General features: G+C 40.2%; 1 protein-coding gene across 2 annotated transcripts in view; it reads right to left on the reverse strand.

Annotated features, from left to right (window-relative positions):
- The window catches only part of cemip (cell migration inducing hyaluronidase 1), a 160,505-nt gene that overhangs the window by 85,452 nt on the left and 60,588 nt on the right, over nt 1–14,465 (reverse strand). For both annotated transcript variants that reach the window (XM_084361131.1, XM_084361132.1), the window contains exon 2: nt 3,600–3,784. In XM_084361131.1, the coding sequence (XP_084217257.1) occupies nt 3,600–3,654 (55 nt within the window). In that variant the 5' untranslated portion in view covers nt 3,655–3,784. The remainder of the gene's footprint in view (nt 1–3,599; nt 3,785–14,465) is intronic.

Genomic DNA, 14,465 nt, shown 5'->3' on the forward strand with positions numbered 1-14,465 from the left:
TATTCTCACAGTCCTACAGAATTTGTGCACTCTCTTATACAATGCAATTACCTGTGTTTTAAAGGTACAGTGTGTAATATATGGAGTATTTAGCGGCTTCCAGTGGTGAGGCTCTAGATTCCCTCACTGTGAGTGCTTTGTTTCACTACAAGTGCTGCAGCTACCCTCTTACCCAGAAATCACCTCTATTAACTACTAATATCTTTTGCAGGAAATGTTTTAAGGGAAACATAATTCCTCCTGGATTTGATCAGTGGCACTTATTATTTCATTGAAGGAAGTACTATGATTTATTAGTGGATGCAGGAGGTGATGTGGGTGAGTGGTGGCTGTAAAAGATCAATTAGTAGTAGTATTACACAACCTCATGCATCGAGGTGAACAAGGCTTGTGATGATTGCAGCATAGAAGATTTTTCACATCACTGATCACTAATCAATAATAATATACTCCTAAGTTTTTCACTAGAACTAGTTTATACCAAGAAATAACAGTGTTCTTTGTAGTATTCAGAGTAAACATGTTCATTTTTCAACTTTATTGTTGCATGCTCCATTGCATCAATATTAAGTCAAGTTCCACATGCTAGATTTTGCAGACGCATTCAATTGCATCCCACAGTAGACCATCTGATGAGACCATCAGATGCTGTTAAACCACTGGGTAGACTTGTAAGTTGACCTTGAGTTAAGTGCTGTTTTCTCTTTCCTGGGTCGAAAATAAAGTTTCACTCTGTTTTATGTGTCATTTGGATGAACCAACCCTTTAATAACCAGTTATTTTAATGCCACATACCAACAGAGTATCATACACATGGACCTCATGTACTGAACCAAGAAAGTACTCTTAATCAATTTGATGACAGGGCTTTGTCATCGTGAACACATCGTGCTGCATTCATGCGTTTCATGGACTAATCCATCATAGTCCTTGACAGCTGTTATTTCCATATGTAGCAGATGCCACAGGTGCTACACATATGAGTAGACTTCACTGCAGGTGTTTGACTGAAATCATGCACAGTGATGGCTCAAAGACAAAGGAGCAAGCTATGATAAAGTGAAAAAAGGCAACAGAGAGCTGGCTGGATAGCTGAGAGAAGTAGAGGGTGCAGTCAGCTAGCAGTGCTTATCTTAATGGTCAACATCGACAGAGTCACACTGCATGACAGACTACACACACCATTAACCACACAATGAAAGTGAGCTACAAAGTGTTGTCTGTGCCACAAGACTCCATTGTTCAAAAACTATATAGTCCAACTGAAATGTGTTTTTCTCTGCTAGGGCAGACAGATCTGCTCTGTGTAGTACATTTCCTGTGCTGCTCGCACAATAAAGAAAGAAGAAGTGCAGCCACATTTTCCCACTCACATGCTAGCTTGACAGTGGTGAATATTAACAATAGCTATGTTTTGTTTATGTACATTGTGATGATGCTCTGTGTTTTTTTTGTTACATGAGTGAGACATCAGGTAGTTGGATAGGGTTAGCTATGACAACGATACACAGACACTGAGCCTGTTGTTCAGGAGCTTGCTAACTCAGTAGCACAAAGCACACAGCCCCTAAGCCAAAGAACAGTGCAGCTGCACCAGCAACAGACTTGTTCAGCAGCTGACGTTAGCACAAAGCACAAACTAGGTCAGGTAGCCTTTTAGGACTGAGTTTCATTTATGACAGCTATTTTACCTGTGTTTATATGGTTGTGGCATTTAACAGACTTATTAATGTATGTATTGATTAGATTCAAAAAGCCATGAAAGTTTGTTGAACATCTGTCTGGCAGCTGTTATGACATGATTCACACCAGGCAAGTGAGAGCTGTTTGCCAACTCTTGAGAAATAATCTGGCTCTTTAGCTGCTAAATAATTTGCCTAAAACATTGTTTATAGTATTTCAATTTCATGTAGATTTTCCATCCAATTCTATGACATACGCTCATTATAAAAGGGTCACATTAAGGTTACAAGGTAAATTTATTGTCATTTTTTAAAACACAAGGGTTTGAAAAGTCCTTTGTTCTACATCTATTATAGAAAATGGACTGTTGATGATGAGCTGAGGAGTCTCACAACCTTTGAAGCTGCTCTGTAGTGTGGTGGTACAGCAGCAGATACTTCTGTACCTGTTGTCAGATGGCAGCAGGGTGAACAGACTGTGGCTGGGTGGGTGTTGTCTTTTAGTATCTTTGGGCTCTGTGCAGACATCTCACTTCACTGATGTCACTGATGATTGTATGAATTACTGTAAGTCGCTTTGGACAAAAGCGTCTGCTAAATGCCCTCAATGTAAACTTAAATGATGCTCTGTAGATGGTACCAGTGATGTTCTGGTGGTTTTACCCACTATAGAGCTTTCCTGTCCTTGGCCGTGATGAACCATGCCAGTTTGTGATGTTTCCAGTCAGGATGCTTTCTATTGCTCCTCTGTAAAAGCTTTTTCTGTCCTTTTTTTACCAGGGTGGTGATGTGTGTTGACGAGGTAGCTGTTCTTATTCTCCAGGTGTGTGAAGACAGAGTGAAGGGCAATAGATATGGCATCCTCTGTGGATCAGTTGGTTCTTCAAGCCTAACGGTGAGGGTCCAGGCTGGCAGGGATGTTGTCTTTGATGTGCTGGAGAACCAGTTTCTCCAAGCACATCAACAGGATGGGGGTGAGAGCCACAGGGCAGTAGTCATTAAAACTCAGACACAGCCAACTTTTTATGTACAGGAACGATGATGGCTGTATTGAGGCAAGAGGGAACAGTCTCTTTTGGGAAGGAGATGTTAACACACATGATGGGGGCACTCCTGCTTTTGTACCTAGTGACATTTTAAATTTCCTGCCACATATTTTTAGTTCTGTTGTTGTTGTGGTCCCTCTCCAGTGTCTGCTGATGTCTCTTTGCCTCCTTGATACCAGCTTTCAGTCTTGCTCTGGTGGTGTTGTATGCTTCCTTGTCACAACAATTGTATAAATCAGTGTGTATAAGTTAAATAACTAGATGTGTGAGTTATTACAGGAGGAAGAGTAACCAATTTGAAATGCATTACTTTTATGGATAACAAACACTTGAAAAACCCATTGGGCCGACTGGGAACGATCTACAGCGTTTGGTCTAAAGGTGCAAATGCGTTTCGGTCGTGTCCAAATGGCAGATAATCTGGGCACAAGGTGATGTGCAGATCTCAGTCCGTGGATCAGCCAGAACGGGTCATAACAATAATCATTCTGATCATGCTTTGCATCAGGAGTAAGACAGAGCCCATTACATTTGCGTAGAAGTTCCTTTCAACTTTATATGTTAAAGTCAAAGGGAATTAAGTCTGCGTTAGTTCAATTTAATGAGTCAGTTACATAAATTATTCATATTAGCTTGACAGTGGTGAATTAAATGTCACACTTTACAATGAATGTAATAAAATTGGATGGAAAATGTACATGATGTAAATGAAATACTTTAAGTCACTGTTTTGGGCAAATTACTTTCTGAGTGTACAGTAATTGGTAGAATTACTGACTGACTGAATGGCACCGACTGTTCGTATTTCATGACATCAAGAGTCTTTAGCCCACTGAGAAGAAGATCAGTAAAAAAAAAGTCCTTAACTCACCTGCTTGGATGCAGGGGAGCAGCAGAGCTGCCAGAAACACACAGCATGTCTTCATCTCTCTCAGCCCGCCGCTGACCAACTTCACACCTGAGGCCTTCAAAGGTTGCAGCAGACCTCCCAGTGGGCTTCAGAGGGGGCTTCAGAGTTCGAGTGCCAAGTTCACAGTAGGAGGCCACCAAAGGCACCTACAAATTCACATTGAAATGCAGAAAGCTCAGCAAGACATGTACAAATGGGTGATACTAAAGCACTCTTTGGTGTACAAGAATAGCAGGAGGCCTGTCACATTTCTGGACGGACTTGTAACACAGTGGAGGAGTCTTTCTGAACACAAGCTTTAATTTTTTATTTAGCTTCATTTTCAATAATATAATAAAGGCAGACATGGCAAGGCAACATCACAGGGTTGTTTAAGATAAACACCATTGTTTTGTAAAGAAGAGATAACTTTACTCTTATTGAAAGAAGACACACTTTAAGTTGCATTGGCCACTGATTTTTTGATGCAAATGCCAAAGCAGCGTTAGCTTCGACTGTGCTAAAACCTTGTTTGTAGGTGTTCCTTAACTACTGCTGACCATATAACTTGATAGAAATCTGTTATGGACAAAAAGCTCATCTATGATTCAGAGTTTTCAGAACTCTACAACACCACTTTGAATTATAATTTATATAAACTTTATTTATTCAGGATAGTTATAAATATAACAACAATTTCAATCTTGGCACGAAGTCTTAAATAATTGCAGAATAATGCTTCTGCGTTTAACTCGGCCTTGATGTCCTGTGGTATTCTTGTTTTTCGTATTTTCCAGTACTTTGCTGCTGCAATCCAGTGCTACGCTTTGCCTGTGCACTGTTAAAGTATATAGTATGTGTCTGGTGCATGGGTCTCAAGTCTACCAAAGATTTTCTGTGATCTTCTACCTATCACTTAGGTCTCAGCTGGGTCCAGTGGCTTTTCTTCTGCTTTTCTCATCCGTCATAGCAGACTGGAGAGGCTGCTGTTCTGCACTGCCATATACAGTACAAGTAAAGGTAATGCCTATTTTCTGAGGATGTCTCATATTAGACCTGTCTGTATATATTATATATGCACCAATGTGTGGAAAGATATTGCACTTTATTTTTTGCGTTTTAATTTAAAAAAAGAATAACATTTATTCTTCTAGTTTTTACTGACTTGTGTGCAATAATTGTTTTGAGTGAAGGTATATGAAGTTATATACACAGATGTTTTTTTCAATATGAACAGCAATAAGATAACTGGATGAAGAATACTGAATGGACACTGTTTCGTTTTTCACTCTTGGTCCTTACTTGGCTCGACACATAACAGTAAGTGGTCCCTCCGGTCAAGGAGGAGACTCCGACACTAGAAGTTGCCAGACATGACATGTGCACATGTACACACAATAACTTGTGCTGGAGAAGGAGCTCTGCTGTTAATGGGAGATACAGTGATCTTCAGAAATGTGTTTGACAGACAAACACATAACACTGTCACCAAATACAACAAAGTCCAGACAGTGGCACCAACCCTGACCCTGTCCTGCTCTGTGAATAACTGCTCCGGAAAGTCTCCCTGAAAGCTGCCAACTTGGCAGCAGTGACTGGTGGTTCTTGGCTACAGCTACATGAATAAGTTAATGAATAAGTGTTAAACATGGTGTGACATCTTGCATTTTTTAATTACTCACTTTTTTAATGACTTCACAATGTTCACTGCGGATTAATTAATCCTAATGTAGTTCTGCCTTATGAAGATTCTCCTACCATTGTGTGACCTCCACAAAACTGTCTGAATGGCTGTAAACTGCGCAGCATTCTGATGATGGCTTTGATTAGATTTAATTAGCTCGTGCTGCCATGTGGAGAGCTCAGTGAGAGGCTGTGAGCAGAGGAACACAATAGTAATCAATCATCGTTTATTTTATCATGTAATTAGCTTGCTGTTTGACTACTGCTGACAGAGTTAGTGGGAGTGTCTCTGTGTAGTCAGATGTTAAACGCAGGTCTGTTTACCGTGCCTGTAGATACACTGTTCACACTGGTGCCGACTTAATGAGCCTTATATTCCGTTCAGTGAGCTCACTAGACATTATGCTGCTAATGCTGCTTGTCCGTCTATCATTCTTGCCAACACACTTCATCTCTGTCCAGATGTCTGCTGTTTATGAATGCAAGTGTGTGCATATGCTCCATCAATTCCACTGTGTGCATGTGTGTGGTGTGTGCACACTCACAGGTCACAGCTGTAATGTAATCACTGGTAAACATTTCTCAGGTAATCTCCTCTGCATATTGGAATCATATGATTATCTTGTCTAGCAGCAGATTAATCCCTGAGCTGCAGCAGCAACAAGAGAGAATGAAAGATTAAATTTTTTCTTGCTGGCAAAGTGCCCGTTTTAGCAAATATGTGACTTCTGTGGGTTGGTTACTGTATATTTAATGATTTTAGCAGTTAAATTTCCATATGGAAATCACTGTTTATTCTAATCTTCTACTTAAAGATATATCCTGGTGCTGGAGAGGTTTAGAGCAGTTTAGGTCCTGCAGGAATCCACAGCGTCTCAAGGAAAACTAGGAACAGCTCAATTTTAGAATAATGGCTTTCATCAGAAAAGATGTAGAAAGATGACTGCTGTCCCCACGGTTATCACAGAGCACTATTAGCACATGCACGGAGCAGACTGTAAACAATCAAACGAACAACAAACAACGTATCTCTCATATAGTCTTTGAGACTAAATCTGATCAAATGGAACAGATGATTGAGGACGCCTGAGTTCAGAGAATGTAAGTGATAGCATTGTATCATTTCTCTGCTCGCTGTGCTTCATAGAAATTGTGGTGAATGCTGCCCTTCAGTTGCATTATGGGATGTGAAGGGTAACACTTTACAATAAGGGAAACAAATTACGAATCAATGAGGAACTAACTGCCAGTTAACAACTAGTTAATTATTAACTCCAAATCCTATATTATGGAGTAGTTAATGACCAGTTAATGACTAGTAAATTAAGGAACGAGCGATGAAAGAATCAGCAATGAAAGGGGAAAGTTTACAACTCCACTACTAGTGGTTAGCTAGCAGTTAGTTGCTCATTTGTTCCCCAGTAACCACTCGAAATGTTGTGTCTCTTATTGTTAAGTGTTGCCGTGATGAGAATCGAAGGTTTGTTTTATTACAACTTATTTTATTTAGCTTTTTTCGTGGTTTTGAACATTCATCATATCAGTTATGATAAAACCATTCCCCCCAAAGTAATTGTTGGGATTTTGGAACTGAAATGAGGTGCACTGATGCAAGAAACACAAGCAGTCAGACAGTTAGCCATGTTCATCCAGATTATCTAAACTTTATTTGACAGTCAAGCTGATTGGGTATTTAATGTCTGTATTCATTTTCATCTAACCTGTCCGATCATCTGACTGCTCGGTGTTTCACCCCAGTTGTAACTTTAATTGGCTTTCACTGTGCCTTGATGGCACCTACAGTAGATCTTTTTTTAGATCAAATAAGTATGACATAATCCACACTGCTGTTGAGTTATTGGAAAATAACACACATGCACAAAGTGTGTAATATGAAACACAAATAAAAAGATATCACAAAATGTTCATAGATTATTGTTTATTCCATTAAAAACATGGTTACCAGCAAATAACAAAGCGATCTGAACACATACAATTAACTTCATATCTTTAGTTTTCTCTAATGAATGAGTGAAGCATACGGGACGCAGTCAGGTAACTTGTGATCATCAGCAGTAATCTGTCAGAGTACTTGGATTACTTTCTTTTCGTAACGAGTAACATAACGTGTTAGTTCTGTAATTCAAGCAATCTGTTTTTCAGTTAGTTTTTCATAAAATGAATCTGTTACTGGAAAAAAATGCTGCCATCCACCGTGCCCGTGGAGTACTTGTGCCTTTATGGTTTCGATGTCAGCACTCAGGTTACGGGTTCATTAGTTGCATGTTCAAACATCATATACTCGGCTATAAGAGCCCATGTTGTATTGTTTTAATGGAAACAGCTGTGCTCATACTGTATGCCTCTGCCCAGTTCACTGTCAGATTGTTAGCAGAATAAAGATGTAAATGTTATATTGCCTCTCTCATTTCTATTATTAGGCTGCTGAGTTACTGATTGTGGGCCATAGAGAAGGCTACAAAATGACGATAGAGTCAATACATTCAAAGGTACATGTACAGTCGGCTACACGCCATCTGGACAATACAACCCACATGTGCAGCAAGTCGCAAAGGGGTTTTACTGTCACTTTTGGTAACTGATGTACTCTTTTACTACTCCTACTACTTTTCTAAGTAGACAACGCAGTTATGTACTAAGTTACTTTTTAATGGCAGTAATCTTGTTAAGTAATGAGTTACTTTTAAAAGTAATGTTATGAAACACTGATCATCAGCAGCACATGGCAGCGACATGGAAACATCCTTCATGGTGATCCTGAAAGAACAAGAACAAACTTCAGATATGTTGTGTAAACACGATGCAAGTTGTCAGATCCACTGTAGATATTCTTGAAGTAAAACTGTGAGGTGACTATTCATTTTCATTGACATTATGGATTCATATTAAAAAGAAGCTCTGTTCATTTATGAAGCCTTTTATGTGGAACACTTTGAACCTTCATTGCAGTGAGACTGGCAGATTTAGATTCTCCAGATTCCTGACGGACTGGAGTGACCCACACATCTGGTAGTGTGGAAATAAATGTGAGACTGATTACAGGGCTGCTCAAAGTAATTGTGCTTGTATTCCCGTTGATGCATTATGAATATGGTTGTCTCATGAGGGGGCTCACATGTTTCCTTCTCAGGGCCGAAAGGCTCCTGACTTGGCAGTGAAAGCTGGTTCAGTGCGTGTGTACCTGGCTCGCAGTCAGCAGGGCAGCCTCAGAGGAAAACACTACGCTTCTGATCACTGCTGTAAAACATAGGTCTTATAATCCTGAGAAGCAGAAGAGCTCCTGAGTAACAACATAAATAATACATATTTGAAAATGAAAATATTATTATACCAATATAATCTTGTGTTTTATATATTTAGGTTTATCTATTGTTTAACTATCTGAAACAGTGTCTGAGGCACCTGTGTGACAGTTGTGTGACTGACAGTCATGCCAACTTTACATACAGAGGACATACAACTGAGTGCAACAACACAGAGTACCTTCGAGGAGTGACTGTACAAAAGTATGTGACGTAGCCTAATATCAATCATACTGAGGGACAACACTTTCAGTATCGGATGATTCTGTGAAACATTATGTCCAAACCCAATGTTATCAAATGTTTGCTTTCTACAGTCACTGTGCTTGGCAACTAAAATGGTTCATTCTGGGATTCACTTTCATGATGATGTTGAATGCTCCTCTGGGTCTACTGCATGAAAGTGAGATATACTACACACCCATTCACCACCCTGACCTCCACAGCCTTATTTTCTGTGTTTCTACATACAGGACACATCACTTCCTGTACTGGCTCTGAACTTTGGCCAGAGGCGGTTCCTGGGAATACTGGGCTGCCCATAGGTACAACTCAAGGACACACAAGACAGAGTGAGAGAGTAGATAGGAAGTAGCCCTTTTGGCTGGTCATGATGGATAACTGCTCAGATATATGGATCTGATCTACAGTATATCTGGGCCAACTTGCCATTCATCTGTGCACGTTGGTTTGTTTACATGTGTGACTTAACTTTCACTGCATTCATACTGTCTATGAAGGAAACTCAAAAAGCTAAGTGCAATGACCGATTATCCCATGGACTGTCATGAGGATGACTGTGAGTCATAGCCAGCTGTATTTATTTGATCCATTGTACATAGACGAGGTATGATGAAAGTAAAAATGAAGAATGACGACAGAGGCAGGAAGACAAGAGGACAATCCCAAAAGACATGTAACTGGAAATTACCGCAGAAAATAGTGGTCACTGCTCCCCACAGGGAAGGAGGAGGGAAGCTTTGGCCTGCTAACGTCAGAATACACCAGAATGTTCTGTTAAACGCGGGGTGAGGACCTTAGACACTCTGAAACAGAGCGTGTAGAAGCGCTGCTTCTTCACATTTAAGAGGTTCAGTGTAGATGGTTGGGACATCTGATCAAAATGCCGCCCGGTTGCATTCCTGTGAAGGTATTCTATAAATGTTCAACTTGGAGGACACCCAGAGCACGATGGTGGGATGACACATCCTGTCTGGCACAAAATGGTGAAAGGATGGGTCGCCTACTCGTCAACATTCCTATTTCCAGACTACAGATCAGAGTGAAGTATCATCAAGCAGTTGATTCATGTGTTTGTTTTTTGCGAACTCAAAGAAAAAAAGGATTGGATGAACATCAACATGAGCAAAATAAAGACTTGTACGTGTGTTTCTACAGTTCTGTTTACTGCAGCTATGAGCAGAAGCGTATTAATCAAAGTATGATGTTTCTATGAGTTCCAGCGCACTTGCCCTACTGCCTTAATCGCATTATGACTGGATTACTGGTGTGCATTTAAACATAGCCATTGATGTTCCCTGCATGAGAGAAATGTGGTCCCCCACCAGGAGAGGATTACATAAAAGATTCAAGACAAGAATCAACACAAGTTTCACATTGAAGCAGGGTGCAAGAAAGTAAGGCTGTGCAGCTCGTGGTGATGGATTAACAGATGCATTTAACTGAAAAACCAACAGGTTCCATTTCAAACTCATGCCAATAGGTTTTCAGCTTGGAAGGATGTTTTTTTAGTTCAGCTGTGGTTTCTGGTATTTACCCCTCCTTCACCACAACATTTGAATTGCCTGCACTCAGAGCAGAGTTACAAGGGGTAGAGGTTGAAATCTCAGCTTGTGTGTGTCTGGTGGTTGTGTCATTGCATATCAATTTATTTTAAAATTAATCTTTTTGTTTTTTGGATTTTTCCAATTTGCCTTTCGGACTCATAACCAGGGTTAGAAGCAAGGTTACGTGGTTTTGGATGGCTAGCCACCAAAGTACATTTTTAACAACTTACTTTAAATTAGTTTCAGATTTTAATTCATTTTTTTTACTGCTTTTTTTGCTGTAGAACTGAAAAGATTAATTGATTTATTGAATAATCTACTAACACAACTGTATTTGGAATTATTCAGGAACTACTATGATTTGCTGGTTTTCTTCATCTCCTATGATAGTAAACCAATCTCTCTTGCCTCATGGACACATTTAGCCAAGAAAAAAACTGGGAAATTATCCAATATAAAAAAAAATGTTAGTTGCATCCTTAAGTTACTGTTTCAAAGCTCACTGGCTAATAGCTACTGTCCTTCTTATGATCAAGTACTTTTGTGTAGCGGCGACTGTAAGGCCAGAACATGGATCTTGTGCTGATAAGCAGCCACTTTTACCACAGCCAACAGTTACTGGAAGATCTTGATGGCAGTTAGAGGGGTTAGGGTTGCTTGTTCCATCACTCAGGTAACTTTATGTTTATTATACCTGTTCTTTTAACTCCTAATGTAGCCGACTCTGATTTACATCAAACATAGATCATGTCAGTGGTTAAAACTGTTTTCTAAAGGAAAAATGTTCAACATATTTCATATATTATTATTTATTATTATTATTATTATTATTATTATTATTATATGATTAATCGATAATCAATTGTTCAGGCAGCCGACTATCGATTAAAGAAATGACTTAAAATTAGTATCTTACTCTTAAACAATTGATGCTGGCAGCAACACATAGGTTATATTTTGGCCAACAAAACGGAGGAGGAAGATGATATTTGACTCTTTCTTATTCCAGTGTTTCATTGAGGACTGTGAGATTTTAGTAATTATTTAAAATTTAAAAAAAAAAACAAGTAGGGATGAAATGCTGTTTTAAATTTTTGATTTCTGTCCAAAATAGTGCGGAAATGTCTGACAGGCAGTGGATAAGTGACTTAAACGGTGACTTGAGACTGTGACTTTCCTGTTGCAGACAATATCTGCTCTCAGGTCTCTGATCCACAGCAGGGGGCTCATTCTGCCGGCAGGGACAGATAACCTCCCATTCACATCCTCATGTCTAAAGATTATGTCTCTATTGGTGTCGTATTCCAAAAACAGTGCAATCCTTCAGTGCGGTGCAGAGAAACAGTAGCATTAGGAAATCCATTGTAAATTCAGATTTATGTGCGCGGCAGCACACCAGGCTGAGGCCATACGGTAGCTTATGTGCTTCCAGGCCCTGCTGGTTATTGGACACTTTATGAGCTCAAAGCGGCTGTGAAATTTCAAACACAAGCTGGCAGTGCTCTGACAACACTCACACACACTTTCTAAAATATGAACTTCTGAGAGAAATTACCAGTTTCCCTGTGGAACCACACTGCCTGCCACACACACAGTGACACAGCCACACACAAACACATTTTAAGTGAACTTCAAATTTAACTGAGGGTGGAGGACATTTTCAAAGATGTTTTTATGACTTCCCCAGTAACAAAGACTTGCAATTAATCTCTTGCAGAAACAAGCATTAAGTCCATGAATAGTGTGTAATAATATACTTCTGGGGAAGTTCAAAGTGTTGGGTGGAGCTCTGTTAGCTGCATTAGCTGCAGCTCTGTCTGGGGTCCAGCTAAACACCGGCTATATGGAGGTGAAGAAAATCTGCTGACTTCACACACACTTACTTTTTCCACCTACATTTATGTCTGAATACATGTTTTTATCCTGGTCTCGTCTACAGGAAGCCAATCCCATTACAGCCTCAGGAATAACACGTTGCTGCTGCTGCTGCTGCTGCTGCTGCGGAACATTTTCATAAGCTCACATTCCATTTAAAGGAGACAGTCAGATGTCCCGGCTGATAGGACGTAGTTAGCATCATTGTGATGTTTCAGTCCACGTCTTTTACCTTCCTGCCTCATCAGAAGTGTGGAGCCAGAATGAAGAGTCACATCCTAACCCCTCTGTACAGCCCTCCAAACAACCATTAGGGGTCACTAGTGCAGCAACAGGTCATGATCCCTCACTGGCTTCCCATCTATAACCACTGCCAACTGAGTTCTGCAGTACAACTGCACAAGCAGGAGCAGCAACGCTGCCTGGACAGTGTTTTTATATCTGATCAAGATGCAAAAAGAAGGCCAACTGAAGATTGCCTGGGTCAACACTGGTGCCCAACTTTAGCTTTTCTGACAAGTATATACACATACAGTCTAAAATGTCCTCATCACTACATCTCTTGGTCACAATTCTTCGACAGGTCTATTTATCAAAAAGTGTTTGTGTTAACAATGTTTATGTCATAATTAGATTTTTCAGACTATCAAATATAACTCTGTTCTGTATGTTCAGCAGTGTTAGCAGCGCACACACTGGCTAGCACAGCATATCAACTTGTCAACATGTTTGAAACAAGTGTAAACCCACTGTGACGTCACTCATTGGTTTTTGGACTACGGTTTTGAAACCTTGAGTTTGGCATAATGGGCGTCGCCATCTTGGGTTCTTAGAGCCAGAAGTAACCATTTGGATGAAAGGGTGGCGCAAGGGGAGGATATCCTGATTGGATCTAAAATGATTCTAGACCTGGTAGAAAAATGGGGATATCCGACTACTTAAAAGTCATTTAAAATGTCAAAACACATCAACCATGACACACAAAAGAACCCCCTCTGCCTGCTTTCTTGTCAGCCAGTGACATTATTACATTAGAATTGTATATAATGTGGCACCCAGCTCAAATAAGAAAGGTTATTCTAATATACCTGCCATTCAGCTCAGGTTGGTATTCCAGCCGAGCAAAAACAGGCTCAAGCGGAAATGAATTCAGACCTTGTCTGCCGTCTTGAAAAAACCCAGGAAATGAAGGGGCGGTGCAGTATTCAGGAGGATGAATGAATTTGAATTGGTATTGTTCCTCCAGGGGTGACGTGCTGCAGTGTTCCTCTCCAAACAGCAGTCACCCTTTGCAGAAGCCTTATTACAGCTTTGTGTTGGCTGAGATAGAGCGACCAAACAAGTCATTACTAACAGCCTTTTGTGTGGAAGGTAAGAGCAGAACAACACAACCTAAAGTAATGACACAACCTTAAAGACCTGGCAACAAACCAAGTTAACTGAAAACATACAAAATGGGGCCTCTTACTGGAGTGAGAGCAGTTTTAAACACACAATTGTGTACTGTTGTTGTTTACTAGAAGTCTTTCTTGGGGGTGAGTTAAATAAAAGTGAAATAAACTTTGTATGTATGTGATCAGCACTGCCTTGCTCAACGGCTTAATCAGAGTTTGGTGAGACGCCCCTCACTGGATCCAAGAGACGGAGAGACAGAAGGGCAGCCTTCTCTCTCGATCCGACTGTACTCTTTGTGCTCATGGATTTGGGCATCCAAAAATGCCCAAACACAAAGTAGAAACGACAGCCCTAAAATGATGAAGCCAATGCAAAACGCTTCAACTTCATCATCTTTCGTTTTTTGCTGGAAAAAGAGTGTTCTGGGTGCAGGCGAACTGAAGAGAGGTTTAACATTACTGCCTACACTGTAGTGATACAAAGCTGGTTGAAAACCAGCAGAGTTTCTGTTTCAGGGAAGTAGACCAAGACCAAACAGGCAGGAAAATGACCTGAAATCAGACATGTGACAATTATCGACAACAGTATAGTGCATCGGTGACTTATAAACAACCTGTATCTGTTTTCTTTATCACAGCAGAACCAAATCATTGGACTGTAACCGCGGTAGGATGCAGGAGACTGTTCAATGCCAAAAGCCACATTTCCGAACAGCAACTGGTTGGTAAACACTGCGAGCAAAGAGCGCACAAAAGAAAGATGATGGAAGAAAACCATCAGAAAAT

This window comes from Pagrus pagrus (assembly GCF_965226575.1).
Source record: "Pagrus pagrus genome assembly, chromosome: 1".
In the NCBI taxonomy this organism is placed as follows: Eukaryota; Metazoa; Chordata; class Actinopteri; order Spariformes; family Sparidae; genus Pagrus; species Pagrus pagrus.